Here is a 17,816-nt window from a genome sequence, read left to right on the forward strand (position 1 = left end):
AGGCGGAGCCGGAGGGATGAGAAAGCCCGGCAGAGCTGGTGGACTGAGGGTCCATGGTGGAGCTGAGGGCGGTTGGAGCCAAGGCTGTGTCGATGGCTCGACGGGCTGAGATGGAGTCCAGGTAGCGGAGGTGGGAGGTGGAGACCGGGGATCCTCCGATCCTGATGGTGCTGGTGACAGGCAGACCCACGGCGACTCCACCTCCCCAGAGGTGGATAGAGGAGCCAAGGGGCTGACAGGCAGTGGAGGAGGAAAGGTAGAGAGGAGGCAGATGGGAGGAGGTGGGAGAGGGAGGCTGGGTGGGTGGGAGTGCGACAAAATAAAATTCTTTATCAAAATTTATAAGGAAAGACAAGTACTTTGTTTAGGCTTGGCTTGTAGGGAATTCCAAACCTGCGTATATTCAAACACACATAACTATAGAACCCATTCTAAATGCGCATGCATTCTAAACGCCATCAGCGTTTCTCACAGGTTCGCGTTTAAAGTCTGTGTAGAGAGAATGGTGTCGGCCCCTAATTTAATAACAAATGATCGTTACGACGGACGCAAGCTTTAGATGGAAAATAACTTAATTAAAGAACTGCTATAAAGCCAAAGCAATCTCTGTTACCTTAAATTATACACTTATCTCTGTAAAGCTGCTTTGAAACAATCTACATTGTTAAAAGCGCTATATAAATGAAGATGACTTGACTTGACTTGAGTTCAGCCTCTGGGGTGGTGACAGGCTCAGGGCTGGGCGGAACAAGCAGCGAAAAAGGCTCAGCGGGCATGATGTTAACAGTCTCTGGCTCGGCAGGCATTACGTGATGCGCAGGCTCTGCAGGACTGACGTGATGCGCAGGCCATCTTGTCCGGAGACACTGGCTCGGCGGCGGCCATCTTGTCCGGAGACACTGGCTCGGCGGCGGCCATCTTGTCCGGAGACACTGGCTCTGCGGCGGCCATCTTGTCCGGAGACACTGGCTCGGCGGCGGCCATCTTGTCCGGAGACACTGGCTCTGCGGCACTGGACAGAACCAGCGGTGAAGGCTTTGTTTTTGTTCCGGACCGGGACACAACGTACTCCAGACATCGGAGGACTGTATCCTTCCAATTCATTCCCGTGGTGTCAGGGAGATCCATGGGAAGGTCAAAAGTGGCCCCAATCCGGAACAGAGTTTTCAGGCTCTCGTCAAACCAGGGTGCTGGTGAGGGCAATTTTTACAAATTCCCTTGAAAAAAAAAAAAATCTTTGCTCTCCTGAGCAAGGATGATTATTCTAACCTCATCATCCATTTCGGGCGGTCTGTAGTTCTGTCACAGGTTGTGTATAGTGATGTGACATTTGTACCGAGGCGTCAGAGCTTGTGTCGAGAAAAAGTGGGCGTGCCAGATGAAGCCGCGATTCGAGGCTTGTGTTGTTAACATGAAAATCACGTGACTAATGACAAACGAGGCCTTGGTTTGTGTGGATACGTCATCGGTTCGGTCTGAGTGTCGCTTCCGGATAAAAGGCGGTTCGAAACTCGCGCCACCTTGTGGGTGTTGTCAGCAGTAGTAGAAGCAGTTGTAGTAGTGTCAGAGAGTCAGAGAGTTAGATAACTATCATTGTCATTGTCATTATTGTGCCATATATGTGTTAGAGCTGTATATTAATATATTATCAGGTTAGAATAGTTATAGTATATTGTTATTATTAATTATAGTAGGCCTAGCTATATTATAGTCTTGTTATATTAATTAGATAAGATTATTTGGATTGCTCTGGATTTTTGGATCTGGACTGGACTGCTTTTTGATTTGGATTTCCCTTTTGGATTTGTTTGCTTTTTGTGACCTCTTCCTTTTTTCTGGTAATGGACCAGCAAGAAAGAGGAGATCCTCCCCTGTCTGGGCTCAACAGAAGCATTAGTGTCCTCATTTATACCAGCTGGCACTGGCATTTTTATGTTCCCCTGCATCCTCTGTTCCTTGTGAAAGGATCTTTTCCAAGGCTGGAGAGATTTTGTCCAAGAAGAGGAATCATCTAAACCCCAACACACTTGAATTAATTCTGTTTCTCAATAAAAATCTATTGTAATCCTTCCTTCCAGACTATTCTGTTACAGTTTACTTTATTACACTCCCTCCAACATAAGCACTGCACTCAACACAGTGTCACTGTTGTTGTTCATACTGTCACTATCCAAACAATTTATTAATAATAAATTAACTGTGTGTGTGACTCTGCACAAGTAAATTCAGACAGAGAAAGATACATATTTTATATTATACACAGTAATGGACAAATGTCTGCTCATGTCTTTTTATTATTGCAAATGAAAGGTTACCGACATCAACAGTGAGTACAAAATAAATAAATAAATATTTTTATAAAATATACTTTTTTTCTTATAAAAAATAACTGGTTCAGAATGAATTAATTTGTCTGCTATTTCTTTGCACAGTAGCTAGGTGTCACTAGTGAGCAATGCTGAATGAAGCTTCGAGTAGTGAACCTTTCGCTGAAGCAATGGGCTGCGAGGTCTCAGTGTTTCAGGAAGCCTCATTTTGCCATCACTAGTTGTAAGTGCAGGCAGACGAAGACGAAAAGGCTGAAGGTTCCAATGTAACAGTTTGATCACAGGTATACTTCCAAAGGTACTGACAGGCAGGGTATACACTCAAAACACGACAAAACAACGACAACTACAGACAAAGACTAACTGAACTGAAGGGAACTAAATACTAACACTGATGAACAGAAACAGGTGAGACAGATGATAATTAACAGGACACAGGTGATTTAACTGAACTGATAACGACAGACGGGAAAACTTAACTAGACATTCATGTGATAATTGACAACAGAGGAACAACATAGAACAAGCGTGACAGTTGTAAAGTGTTTCCCATTTGACTGTATGTTTGATCGTATTATTTCTTTCATGTTCATGATGATACACAAAATACTTAAAGGTGCTCTAAGTGATGTTGGGTGACGTCACATCTTGTTGATGTTTAAAGTATTGTCAAACAAAACAGAGGCTAGCTAGACCCTCCCTCATCCACGCACTAACCCCCCCCAAACCACACCCACAAATCATTCTTGTCAGTTATTGGCTGGAACAGTTATGTTATGTTTCGTGGTGCGGGTGAGCCCAGTTTGTTTTTCTTGCCGTTTGTGGAGCCTGTGGTGTCTACAGAGACCGCGTTTTTTTACAGTGTGTTCAGGGGAGAGGCAGCTAGCGGATGGTGAGGAGATGTTTGCTGTATGTGACAAAAAAATGTTTTGGCCTAAAAAACACGTGGCATCGCTTAGAGCACCTTTAAACAGCGAGTATGGGACTTAATGTCAAATAAAAAGAACCATTTAATACGCCAGAACAAGTGAAACCTGACTCTGTATGAAAACAAATAATAGGTTTAAAACATATATTTTGAAAATTTAAAAGATGTGAACAGATTCAATATTTTTAGCAGATGAACACTTAGTATTATCCATTAACCTGGTAATTTAAAAAAATAAAATCCTCATTGTAGCCTACATCATGATATCTAATGCATTTATGAACAAGTGACTTTATTTTAAAGTATTGTTGTTAAATATTGTAGAATATCCGATCATAATCCATGTGAAAACAGCTTAGCCTATATTTAACAGATGAAAATGAAGCCCCGCCCATCACTTCTCATTCTGAAACTGCGGTTCTGCTGATACTATTGGATTTCCTAAATACTTTTATAACCGCCAACTCTCTAAACGCAAAGCAGGAAATTATTTCTGTTTCCTCCAGTTGATTGTGAAAAAGTTTCTGCAACATTTGTTGTGTTCAGAAGAGCAATGAGCTGCCAATACAATCTCTTGTTTTTATTCCTCTGTGGCTTCGCTGCACTCTCTGGTAGGTTCTGACTTCATTTTGTATAGATATGTTAATAGACTGAAGCGGAGAAACAGTTTTTCTTATATATTTTGTAAATATATATTTTATAGTTGAGATCAAAAGTTGCGATCAAAGCATATTAAGAATAGTAATCCATATTAACATTTGTTTTCATGCATACTGCTTTATTTTATACCAACTCAATATTATAAATCATATTAGAACATTTAAATTGTCAGACAAAATATAGTTAAGGCCATTTTTAAGTGTCAGATCAAGAAAAAATGCCCTTAAAGCAACACATGCACTTTTATAGTGACCAGTTGAACAAATGTACTTATACTATATGCAATGAATGTTTGTTCGTGACGGTCTTTAATAGAAGACACTCACAGAAAGTCGAACATTTAGATATAGTCATATTATAGTGTTACAATAAATATAATTTGTTTCTGTGAAGAACATTTAAACATCAATGGAATATTTTAATTTCACAAAAAGTTCTTTGAAGTGGAAAAAGGTTCTTTAGATTATTAAAATGTTCTTGAAAATAAGAAAGAAATGGTTATTTATTTTTAGACCTTATGACTGAAAGGTTCTTTCGAGACCCAAAATGTTTTTTCTATCGCTGCTGAAACTCCCTTTACTTTCATAGTTCAGCACAAAGTCTGTATTTCAGGAACTATTTTGAGTCTTGTTTTATCAAGCACTGATTTGTTGGTTTCAAACATCTAGTTCAAAACAGTTTTAAATTCTAATAATTTGTGAAGTTTCAGTTATTGTGAAGTATACAATTATATAACAAAGGCAGATTTTAAATCAGAACAGTTTCTTTATAGATATATAAATGTCAGGTCAGGGCATATGTGTTGTAATTTTACACAAATTTAAGTTCTGTTGGCCATAACAATGGTTTGGTATTTTTAAGTTACCTTTTACCTTTCAGCTGTTTTTATAATAATTTTACTGTTTAAGTTCTGATTTATTAGGCTGTCTTACGCAAATCCCCATTTGTGACAACTTACCCCGTACAGTGTGATGAAAGAATATAATATTGAACTGTGTTGTCTAAAGTTAGTGCCTGAACCGAAATTTACTTTTAAAAAGAAACTCACCCTTTTATGCTTTTTCCTCATAGTGAACCAAATATGAGCAGTTGAACCCTGTTGAGTTTTAATAAATATGAATATAATTTTATTTATTATAGTCTCAACAGAGACATGTGGAAAAGATCTACTAGTGGGAACGTCCTGCATCATTAAGCTGACAACAAAAAACAATGAGAAACCTTCTGAGATTAGATGGGTCCATGACACACACGGCACCATTCTTCGCTGGAAAGGAGGGAAAATCAGAGGAGAACCTGAAGGTGTATCTATGGACGAAGATGGATCATTGAGATTTTTAAGTGTTAGTCTGAAGGACACGGGCAGATATTCATTCTACGCATTTAATGATGCTGGTACAGAGATTGGTAAAGGAGAAGTGGACATTAAGATATATGGTAAGATGACAAATATTTCTACCCTTCCAACACAATAATAATAACAAAATCAGACTGTATATTTCTATAGTTGTTACAGTATTAGGAAATAACCACTATGTTTCTGAAACAGAAAAGGCCCCTAAACCTGTTGTGAAGATCATATGCACAAAAGATGGGAATGCGACTCTCATCTGTGACATCGGAAAAAGAGAAGATCTGACTCTATCCTGGTATAAAGAAGACAAAATGATCCAGAATGAAAAAAACCCTAAAGTGTTCTTGTCATCTACTCAAGTCCAGGAGAATAAACCGTACTCATGCGAGGCACACAATCCTGTCAGCAAAGGCAAAAGTGAGAGTGTTACAGCGTCATGTAAGTTATTTTTATTTCACATGCTTTTTATTCTTGAAAATTGTTAAAAATGCTCTTCTGTTTTCTATAAGGAATCATATCTACTGAAAATCTAGAACTTTATGGGTTTGAACAGACCTGACCTTAAATATTGATATAAAACATAAGATTCCTGTTTTTGCTGCTGACATACAATCGTGAATCTATGACAGTAAAACAACATTTTTCACATTGACTCTGCAAAATGGTGTTAAACTGTGAACTTACTGAAGATAAGTCAAAAGTTTAGACAAACTTATCTATTCTTTGAAAAAAAAAGTATTGCAATTAGTTATCATAACTTAAAATTTATCATTGAAATAACTTCCCTATATTGAACTTGTTGAGATAACTCAAATATCCAAGTTAAAAGTAAAAGTACGGCACTACAAACACTTAAAATTGAAACAATTTTTATTTTCTTTATAGACTTCTTTATACTGAAATGTACACTTTTGGTATCAATATGTAAATATGAGGTACTATTATTGTCACACTCTGTATAGAAAGAACGAGAGTAGAATCCAATTGCGAGAAAACAGCAATATTTATTATAAACAGGAAAAGCAGTGAAGCTGGTCAGCGTTGATAGAACAGAGTAGATGAGGAACTGGCAATGCAGGGACGCAATGGGGAGATAAATCCAGGCAGAATCCAGACAGGAAGAGAGAGATCCGGGAAGGCGAACCACTTGAGGGAAACAAGCAGAAACAGGAGTGACGGGTGCTCAATGTTCCAGTGAAGCCTCACAACAATCTGACAAAGACAGGACGAAATCACAGACAATAAATAGGGTGCTCGATGAGGATCACCCGGGATAGCGAGACACACCCACAACACTAATACACACAACACTGACAGACAGCGAGGGCGAGACAGTGAACCCATGAACCGTAACAATTATGCACTCTTTAGGCAAGGCCTTTTGAAAGGGTACCGCCCCAGTGACAGCTTTTGTACCTTTTTTTTCTGAGAGTGTATGTATTATAATTATAGCATTACACTCTTAAAAGTCATCATCAACCGTCGAAGTTCAATTCTAATACTCAAGAACACAAGAACAGAGGACACATGAAAGTGCCCGGATGTGTTCTTGATATCGAGGATGCATCGAATATGGGCTGCATCCGGAGACCTAGGTCAAGTCAAGTCACCTTAATTTATATAGCGCTTTAACAATATAGATTGTGTCAAAGCAGCTTTACAGTGATAATAAGAAATTAAAGTAACAGAGATTGTTTAGGCTTTACAGCAGCTCTAGAATAAAGTTATTGTCCAGCTAAAGTTAAGTTTTGATTGATTCACTTCTGTTGCAAAGATCATTAGTTATTAACTTAGGGGCCGCTAACACGACACCGCTCTAACAGAAAACCCTTAATGCGCCCCGGCTACTCATTCACACAATAACAGTGCCTGGTGGCTCGAGTATGCAAACCTAGAAATAGGTTGCAAGGTGCAAACATTGCAAAATTTAGAAAAAAGTTATCTCGCCGTAAACTTCAAAAACACGAATCTGTGAAAACGCTGACGGCGTGCACATGCGTATTACATGTGAATAGTCTATATAGGTTTGCGCGTTTGAATATATATGTGCACAGGCGTGTAGTCTTTCTTTACAAATTGACCTCAACAAATTACTTGTCTGGTCTTAAAAATGTATAATACAGAATTGTTTTATTTATTATTTATATCGCGTCCGCATATCCACGTGAACTGGAATTATTTTGACAATGTTTAATCTGTACAGAGGTAAAGGGAAGGGAAGGAGGCCTTCACAGGGGAGAGACTAGTGGACACTTCAGGGTATAGTATAGAGCTATAAGATGAACACTTCAGGACTGCATTGTCGTCGTGTCCAGGCGCAGGTCCTTCATCAGATCTGGAGTGTGTGTGTGTGTGTGTGTGTGTGTGTGTGTGTGTGTGTATGTGTGTGTGAGTGAGTGTGTCCAGGCGCAGGTCCTTCATCAGATCTGGAGTGTGTGTGTGTGTGTGTGTGTGTGTGAGTGAGTGTGTCCAGGCGCAGGTCCTTCATCAGATCTGAAGTGTGTGTGTGTGAGTGTGTTCAGGCGCAGGTCCTTCATCAGGTCTGGATACGGCCTGGATCCGGCAGACTGCGGTAAACCTCAGGATAAACAGAAAGACTAATATTATAGCGTAGATGCCATTCTTCTTATGATGTAATGAGTACATCAGGATTTATGTAGCCTGGATGCCAGCCGAACTTAGCCCCGCCCACAAAATTTTTAGGTCGGGAAGTTCGGTCTGGACTCGATCCGTTGAGGAGCTATTATGCCCGAACAAAAATTGTTCGGACCAATCAAATTGTCAGGGCGGGCTTTATACGATGATGGACAGATGAGCAACATAATCATCTACGTCACCAACGAGCGCTTGGGTTGAATTCGTTTACAACAAAGATGACTGCCACTGGAGAATTGAGATTTCACGAGTTCACACTTACAAATAAGTCAGATAGAATAAATGCATATTTGACGTGCTGTCCGAGGAGAGGCTCCGGGCTCGGTATTAGGCCCAAACCCAAAGTACTCCCCCCGTATTCCAGAGTGAGTGGAGGGATGCTGAAAACTGTCAAGGAATATTAGGTGAGTTGACAGAGTGAATATATGTTTCCTCTCATGCTGATAGGGTAGACATGGTGTTTGATGACAAGTTGATTGGATTGATTATGTGAACGTGCTCCTGGCGAACTTTGTTTATGAAACATCATGTGTAGATTCTGCCATCGCGACTGTTATAGAAGATATCGACAGCGCATTAATTTTAAAAGAGGAACAGAGAACCGCGATCAAGGCATTTGTCGATCGGAAACATGAATGAAAACTTACTCTGTTGCTCTGATTGGTTGTAGGTCTATCCAATTGAGTGCAGAGGCATTTTTTCTTCCTGATTCGGTTGAAACACGCCCCATAATCAAAGCTCAATGGAGCAGTATCAGACTCACATTCTGACTAGAATCTGAGTATGACGACGTCAGGCTAGGATTTATGGGAAGTGTTCCTGGTTCCGGCTGACCTAATCTATGCAGCCTAACATTGAATTATAGTCTATAATGTGTTATGTGAATGCTAGGTCAAAGAGATGTGTTTTTAATCTAGCTTTGAACTGACAGAGTGTGTCTGCTTCCCGGACAATGGTAGGAAGACTGTTCCAAAGTTTTGGTGCTAAATAGGAAAAGGATCTTGATATTCTAGGTATTATCAACTGGCCAGAATTTTGAGATCGCAATAGACGTGAGGGACTATAACGTGTTAAGAGCTAAACCATTTAGTGCTTTGTAAGTAATCAGCAATATTTAAAAATATATACGATGTTTAATAGGGAGCCAGTGCAGTGTTGACAGGACTGGGCTAATATGGTCATACTTCCTGGTTCTGGTAAGAACTCGAGCTGCTGCGTTTTGGACCAGCTGTAGTTTGTTTATTAAGCGTGCAGGGCAACCACATAGGCTTAAATGAACCTTGTGAACCTAATGAGGCTTAGAGATCAATGAACGCCTCAGGGTCATCCTTAGGGTCATCTTCGTTAGAGGCATGTGAGTGGGCAGGGCATGGGAAAACGGCGTTCCTGATCCTCCCGTGTGTTGCTCATGATGGAGTCCCGTGAGTGAGTGGATGACCTCAGCAAATGGCGGAACTGACGGGATTTGCACGATGGCGGTGGAGCTCTTCTTCCTTCCCGGGTTTCTGCCAACCAAGTGGCAGGAAATGGGTCAATGAATTGACTTGGAGAGAGCAGAGGAACATTACACAATTCATATCTCCTCCTAATATCAAATAATGTGTATGTATCCAGTTTTGCTATTCTAGAAAAAATGTTTGTGAAGAAAAGACTATCGTCATAGTTTGGTGCACATACAAGTAGTTGGTAAAGTTAACAACAGCTATGACATAGCGACCTGTAGAGTCTGCTTCAACCATCAAAGTCTCAGATGGGTTGTTGTTTTTTCAAGAATAATAACTGTGCCGATTACAGTATGTTATTTCAACATCTAAATAAAATGTCTCACAAAAGTTGCAGTTTGGTCTGGTTTTGTTCTCATTTTATTGACCATTTAAACAAAACATACCAGGTTGATATTTTGACAACGTTTCTAAAATGTTTTTTATTTATAAGATAAAACTCTCATCCTGACTTTTCTGTCTCTGTTTCTGGCTGTTTTCTCTTTCTCCGGTCTTGCAAGGGTCTTTCTCCGGTCTTTCTCTGGTCTTTAAAGCTGCAAGGGTTGGTAGGGAGAGAAGTATTTGCTTCTCTACACACATCTGTTTTAAAGTATTCTCCATGTGTGCATCTTGGAAACCGGCCCAGATAGAAGACCTGGATTTGGCCAGATCATGAGTCATGAATATACACTTCTTCCAAATAGACTTGTTTTTCTCTTTGTCTTGCATTTTATATGATGTAATGTATATTCTTATTGGTTGATTGTTACACCATCCCAGGACCATGTATAAAAGCCAAGTACAGAAGTAAAAGTTGAGGATGTTTTGTGAACAGATTGGCTTCATGTTCATGACTCTCTTTCCAGGCATGCAAACTCTTTTCAGTGAGTAAAAAAAGGAAAAAGACTGAGAATGAGGCACAGGAAAAAAATTAATAGAGATAAAATAATCTAACAATACTTTATTTTTAAATTTTAGGTGTGGTTTCTAAAACGTTTTTTTTTTTTTAACATGGTATTGTAAAAATACCTAATTGCAACCGAAATACAATGTTGTGAAAATGTTTTGTTTGCTGGCTAGATATTCTGGTGATACCATGTCACATTAAAATACCAAGCATTACTTTCCTGATTTACAGCTCATTCATTCAAACTCACGGATAATGATTATTTGTAGTGCAAGCTTATAATTAAACATTATTTGTTTCAGTCTTTTTGAATGGAAGTTCCCCAAACGGGAAGTGTTGCACATTTCAACACAGTACGCTCGTCAGGAAAAAGTTGGATACTCTGTCCCACACCGACTCACACCGAACACACTTCCTATCATGTATGCCTATGAAAGACGATCAAGCCAATCAGAGTAGCTATAATAGCTATCGATATAGCTATGGTAATACCAACACTATATATTTAATGATTACAGTATTCCTGTAACATATAGGCCTATGATACTCCAAGGTTTTTGCTATAATGAACATAATGTTGTACTATGTCGAAATTCCATGGTACTTTTAGGTTGTTGGAAGTGATGCTGCCTGGAAATTACCCAGCTAGCCCAGACATGTTGAATGTTGACTAACATACTCTCTCATATTTTATTCTTTAGGTAACGAGGTGAAGAAAGCAGTGGGTGATGAAGTTTCTTTTCGTCCTGTCACCAGCATCATATGGAAACACAGAAGCAGTAGTGATACTATTGTCAAGGTGATTGAATGGGATGATCACGGTGCTCGCATCCCAAATCCAAGATTCAAAGGCATCACAACTCTTGATACAGAGACGGGACAAATCACTATTACTAATCTAACAGTCGAACATAGTGGAGTTTATTCCATTGATATCAACGGTAAAGAGCAGGAACAAAGATTCATCTTGTCTGTTATGGGTGAGTGCGTTGATTATTATATTAAATAATATAAATAATATAAATGCATCATATTATTATGCTTGGTTTTACTTATCCTCACATACTAAAAAACAAAAAACAATGCAATTGTACAATAATGCATGGTGCTTTGATTAATACCATGGTATTTACATGGTACTTCCATGAACATGGTACATTTCCAAAAACCAGTGTAGTGTTATAGAACTTGTAGGAGCCATACATTGAGTTTGACTTGTCTTCTATGATATTTCCTCCTTTTTCTATACTGTTGTGTATGTGCATGCGCATAATGACGTCATTGGTTACTGTGGGTGTCACCGGGGGTGTGGTGTCTGTATTAGTGTGTGTGCTCACCTGTGTGGCACGGCGGGGTGTTTGGATCATGGTTGCAGGGTGAGCATGTGGAGAAACTTTCTGTTGACCGTCACCATCGTCATCATCTTCTATTACTGCACTGTCTGAGGTATCTTTGCACGGCTTATGAAATGCATCTATTAAAGTAAGTGTTTGTTCTTTCTAAGCTTGTGAAATGGAGCAATAAAGACAATCCATCATGTGCAATGGTTCAGTGTGATGCGTCTTCAGTATAAACCCCCATGTCTTAGCTTTCTGCGGCGTTTGGATTGGTTTTTGAGTTTATACTTATAGTTTGCAATTAAATAACCACAGTATCTGCTACCATCACTACGGTACTATGGTACTGTCACAACACTTTGTGCAAGGCTAGTGTAGTTGTGTTTGATTTCATTTTGTTTTGACTGAATGCTCTTACTTTTTCACTGTTTCATTCACAGAGCCGGTCCCCAAACCTGAGAAGAGCGCTGTTAACCCTAATGTTGTGTATTTAAGATGCGAGAACAGTGATAAAATCATTGGGAAGGATTCTAGAGAAGAACGGAAGTGTTCAGCATTCCACCTGAAAGGAGAGTCCATCACAGATAAAAACGAAGGAAATCCAGAAAACTTCTACACCTGTACACCCGATAACAGTGCAAGTAAAGAGACCAGTGATCCGGTCTGAGAGAGAGATCTGTTTACAGGCTAGACAGCAGAGAGTCTCTTAACAACTTAAATATAAAAGTAACTATATGAATATGCTTATGTTTTTTCTTTATATTATGCGATAATTTAGTAATGCAAAATGTAATTTACTAACCTAATTCTGATCATGTGTGTCTCAGGACTGAATTTTTGTTTTGTTTCTTTATTAAATTCAAGCATGGATTTGTTGTTGCATTCCTTCAGTCACAGTGACTTTTATCATCCTTTTCCTGATTATAATTCCTTTTCACTGTAAGACTGATATTAAATTTAATCTTTTAAAACATTCCAAATGTGTGTTAGTTTCTTTAATCTGTGCTTATCATTTGCTCAAAACCCAAAACAAACATTTTAACCATTTATGAATAACATATGTTCTGAATATATATATTGTTACATATGCAGATAGTTTATTTTCAAGGAAGGACAAGATGAAAATATCTTACTGGCACCAAACAGAGTTGGCTAAAAATTAAAATTGGCTAAAAATAAATAGCTACTAAAATTTAGTATTATATTAAGAAAAAGGTTATCGAAGTAGTGTGAGTGAGTGAGGAGAGAGTGAGGAGACCAGTGATCTGGTCTATGAGAGAGATCTGTTTAAAGATAAGACAGCGCTTTAATCACTAAGTCTGATTATTATGTTATGCTTATGTGCTGAGATGTTCCTTCTGTTCAGAAATTGTATATACACTGAATACGTGTTTGCCCACATCATACTTAAAAAACATATTTTAATGTGACTGATGCATTAGAATTGGATAATAAAATATCAAAGCAAGTGTCATCTATTGAAAAAGAGAATGACAGCACACGCACACTTTACCAGACAAACATTTCACAGAAAGAAGTTCTGCCGATTCATTTTGACATTTTAAAATTGATTTTTAATACCCTTTATATTCTTGCTGGACTCAGACAATGATATCAAACATTTGCAATGAACGTAAACAAGATGGCAGTAAATCTTGCTTATGAAAGACTAACACTTTAATGCTGTTGGTTTGCAGTTTGTGTTTTCGAACTTCCTCTATAATCTCTGTTCTTACACTGCATATATCACAGTTTATTTAAAAAATGTTTTTTAATTCTGATAATTTAAATGTGTTTCCCACCCAGCGAGCAAAAAGTCGTCTATTGGACGTTGAATAGACGCAAGTTGAAACGTTGAAAACAGGTCGATCTTCAAAGTCTTGATGGAATATGTAAAACTCTTTAAATTTATTCGAGATAATAATGAACATGGTTTGGTAGTTTGTTTTTCTCCATTATTTTAGCATGTATAACAGACTTATCCTGTCTTAGATGATCAGATGAAAACATATAGTCAAACAGTCCGGCCGAAACTACTTAGTTGAAATCACGTCATAATCCAGTCCAAAGTGGACCGACTTATTTTCAAGCATATTTCAACGTTGAAAGACGGTAATTGTTTACTGGGCAGGGTTGAATTTGTTGAATTTGATAAGCTTAATATATGTTTTGTTTTTGCATTAGGTTTAAACAGGGAGTTTGTCATTTGGATTTCCATTGTTTTGATCTGCTTGATTTTTATCATCCTTTTCCTGTTTATACCACCTTTATATGGTAAGAATATTGTGTTTATTATAAAATGGAGACAATTTTGCAAAAACAATTAATGAAATACAAGAACACACTTAAATTAGGCTACAGGTTAAAATGTTGAAGATAAACATTTTTAGAATAGCATGCACTCATTAATTGTTCACTATGTATATTAATAGAGTAAATAGGCTTGATTATTGTTTTTAAAGTGACAAGATGAGAATCTCTTTGTCTCAGTGAATGTTTTTGTTGTTTTTGTACATTACATCTATGTATGCGCTGTATGTACATGTATCGAAGTGTTTGTATGTATTTCTCCTGTTTTAATGGTCCATTTTCCTGTCCCCTCCTTGAACTGCCACCTTATTGTGGTGGAGGGGTTTGAGTACCCGAATGATCCTTGGAGCTATGTTGTCCGGGGCTATATGTCCCTGGTAGGGTCTCCCAAGGCAAACAGGTCCTAGGTGACAGGTCAGTCTAAGAGCGGTTCATAAACCCTTTATGATCGATTTAAGAACAAGGACCGTGACGTCGCCCGGCATGGCACAGCCGGGGCCCCACCCTGGAGCCAGGTCCGGGGTTGGGGCTCAGCCCGAAAGAGTGACGTGGGGCCGCCCTTCCGTGGGCTCACCACCTGCAAGAGGGATCATAAGGGGCCGGTGCTTAGTGGATCAGGCGGCAGTCGAAGGCGGGGGCCCCGACGACCCAATCTCTGGACACGGAAACTGGCTCTAGGGACGTGAAACGTCACCTCGCTGGCGGGGAAGGAGCCTGAGCTTGTGCGGGAGGTAGAGAGGTGCTTAGGCTCTGGAACCATACTCCTTGAGAGAGGCTGGACTCTCTACCACTCTGGAGTTGCCCATGGTGAGAGGCTGCGGATTGGTGTGGGTTTGCTTATAGCCCCCCAGCTCAGCCGCCAAGTGTTGGAGTTCACCCCGGTGAACGAGAGGGTCGCTTTCTTGCGCCTTCGAGTCAGGGATAGGTCTCTCACTGTCGTTTGTGCCTACGGGCCAAATGGCAGTGCAGAGTACCCGGCCTTCTTGGGGTCTCTGGGAGGGGTGCTGGAAAGTGCTCCAACTGGACACTCCGTCGTTTTACTGGGGGACTTAAACGCCCACGTGGGCAGCGACAGTAATACCTGGAGGGGCATGATTGGGAGGAACGGCCCCCCTGATCTGAACCCGATCTGTGTTCTGTTATTGGACTTCTGTGCTAGCCACAGCTTGTCCATAACGAACACCATGTTCAAGCATAAGGGTGTCCATCAGTGCACGTGGCACCAGGATACCCTAGGCCGGAGATCGATGATCGACTTTGTGATCGTTTCATCCGACCTCCGGCTGTATGTCTTGGACACTCGGGTAAAAAGAGGGGCGGAGCTGTCAACTGATCACCACCTGGTGGTGAGTTGGATCCGATGGCGGGGGAGGAATCTGGACAGACTCGACAGACTCAAACGTACTGTGAGGGTCTGTTGGGAACGTTTGGCTGAGTCCCCTGCCAGAGAGAACTTCAACTCCCACCTCCGGCGGACAGAGCTTCGACCGGATCCCGAGGGAGTCTGGAGATATTGAGTCCGAGTGGACCATGTTCTCCACCTCCATTGTCGACGCGGCCACTCGGAGCTGTGGCAGTAAGGTCTCCGGTGCCTGTCGAGGCGGCAATCCCCGAACCCGGTGGTGGACACCGGAAGTAAGGGAAGCCGTCAAGATGAAGAAGGAGTCCTATCGGGCCTGGCTGGCCTGTGGGACTCCTGAGGCAGCTGACGGGTACCGGCAGGCCAAGCGGACTGCAGCGCAGGTAGTTGTGGAGGCAAAAAAATCGGGCCTTGGAGGAGTTCGGTGAGGCCATGGAGAAGGTCAATCTACGTTCCTACTCTCACCTATGGTCATGAGTTGTGGGTCATGACCGAAAGGATAAGATCCCGGATACAGGCAGCCAAAATGAGCTTTCTCCGCAATTTGGCTGGGCGCTCCCTTAGAGATAGGGTGAGGAGCTCTGTCACTCAGGAGGAGCTCAGAGTAGAGCTGCTGCTCCTTCACATTGAGAGGGGCCAGCTGAAGTGGCTCGGGCATCTATTCCTGATGCCTCCTGGACGCCTTCCCGGGGAGGTGTTCCGGGCACGTCCCACCGGAAGGAGACCCCGAGGAAGACCTAGGACTCGCTGGAGGGACTATGTCTCCCGGCTGGCCTGGGAACGTCTCAGTATTCCCCCGGAAGAGCTGGAGGAAGTGTCTAGGGAGAGGGAACTCTGGGCGTCTCTGCTTTGACTGCTGCCCCCGTGATCCGGCCCCAGATAAGCGAAAGAAGATGGATGGATAAATGGATGGATGGATGGCATTTTCCCGTCACGAGGACATGGTTTCCACTAACAGGTTCTCATGACTGCCATCTTATTCACTCTGTGGATTTTTTACCTGTTGTGATTGGCTGGTGACAGGAAAGAAGTAGTATAAAGCTTCAACGGTCACTGAGAAGAGGAGAAAATTACTGAAATGAATGTGCCGTCTGGAGAGAATGTCTCCCTCCTCAGATCCAGCTTGGCTCAGGAGTTGACTGTCCTCCTTTTCTTCCTCCAAACCTAGTTTACCTTTATTGTCATAAATAATAGTCTATATTTTCAATTTGTGCCATCTCTCCATCACTTGCTGTTTCAGCCATTCTTATGGTTGCTAGGTATTCATTTCAAAGATCAATATATAAATCTATGGTTAAATATGCAAATACTTTTTCATTTTTAACCAGGAGGGACAAGATGAGAATATCTTACTGGCACCAAACAGAGAGTAACGTATAAATAAACAAATCATCTATTCATTTTTCTTTTGTGCAGAAAAGCAGAGAATGCAATGTATCACTTTGAATAAAATCCCCTGTAAAATGTTAATGCATCTAGTGTGGTTATTTTTCATGCATTATGGTTGTGGTTTGTAGTCTTGCTGGAAGCAGACACACTTGTGTTGTGCCAGACTGGTCACAATAGTGACCGTAAAGAAAGTCTTCATTTATGAAGCTCTAAAAATGTTATTGACTGCTGTTTTAGTGCATTTCTGGCAAATATGAAGAGAATAAAGGGTCTCAATTAAATGTTGTGTTGTTTCACATGGTAAGTCTAAAATGTCACATGACCAGAGCAGTTTAAATCTTGTTTGCACCATAGATGATGTCCAACACAAAAGGTTAGTAAAGAATGTTAACATAAAGACATTACAAAGATTTTTGGTATACATTATCTTTAAAGTGTCTAGTATTAATATATGAATTCACAATTATTCATTTTTTTGAGTGTGGTCATAGAATGAGCCAAGATGTTGATGGCAACAATAGTGACCGGTGGGAAAATATAGATGGTTGTATTTTTATTCTTTTTTTTATTTTGATCTCACTATTTCTAAGTGTTGTATAAAGGTTTTTAAAGAGTGAATGAAAGAGTTTAAAATGGGTTAAATAACTGGGCCGATATAGGCTATAAGAATTGTCAGTATGTATACTGTGTACTATACACATTATCCCACCGGTCACAATTGTTCACAATAAAAATTATTATTGATTATTTCAGGGGGCAACTAATGACACCTCATTTGGATATTTTCATGCCTGGGAAAAGTTTGGGATTAAACGGGTTAATTTCACACATTTGCAGTCAGGCCCGGGGTGGGTAATCGGGAGAATCGGGAGAATTCCCGGTGGGCCGCTTCACTTTTGGGCCGGTCGAGGATTTTTTATTTTTTCTACATTTGTCACACACGCGTTCCGCATTCTGACACCGCAGCGCGCAGCCTCTGCATGGATTGTACCCAAGCGGCAACCTCCCCGTCTCTCTCTTGAAACCAACACGGAAGTGAGTTAAACTGCAATTCATCGACTGGCTGCTTGAGGCTGGCTGCAGAAGTGAGTCAAATCTGTATCTCACC

At 40.5% G+C, this 17,816-nt stretch overlaps 2 protein-coding genes across 5 annotated transcripts in view; both read left to right on the top strand.

The window, feature by feature from the left end:
* Window positions 1–17,816, top strand: part of LOC311075142 (cell adhesion molecule CEACAM5-like) — an 89,039-nt gene that overhangs the window by 39,582 nt on the left and 31,641 nt on the right. The gene's annotated exons all lie outside the window — the stretch shown is intronic.
* On the top strand, window positions 3,645–12,626 carry LOC311075194 (T-lymphocyte surface antigen Ly-9-like). 3 transcript variants are annotated; one of them, XR_014604436.1, is made up of 6 exons: window positions 3,691–3,866; window positions 5,056–5,352; window positions 5,465–5,707; window positions 11,014–11,292; window positions 11,637–11,758; window positions 12,090–12,181. XR_014604436.1 is itself a non-coding variant. In XM_084102412.1 (5 exons), the coding sequence occupies exons 1-5, from the start codon at window positions 3,809–3,811 to the stop codon at window positions 12,314–12,316; spliced, it is 1,104 nt and encodes a 367-aa protein (XP_083958538.1). In that variant the 5' UTR covers window positions 3,645–3,808; the 3' UTR covers window positions 12,317–12,626. The 3 variants fall into 3 exon arrangements, 2 of the variants coding, with proteins under 2 accessions (XP_083958538.1, XP_083958539.1); XM_084102412.1 differs by lacking the exon at window positions 11,637–11,758 and having other exon boundaries at window positions 3,645–3,866; window positions 12,090–12,626; XM_084102413.1 differs by lacking the exon at window positions 12,090–12,181 and having other exon boundaries at window positions 11,637–11,851.

The sequence above is a fragment of the Abramis brama genome (assembly GCF_963993115.1).
Source record: "Abramis brama genome assembly, chromosome: 2".
In the NCBI taxonomy this organism is placed as follows: Eukaryota; Metazoa; Chordata; class Actinopteri; order Cypriniformes; family Leuciscidae; genus Abramis; species Abramis brama.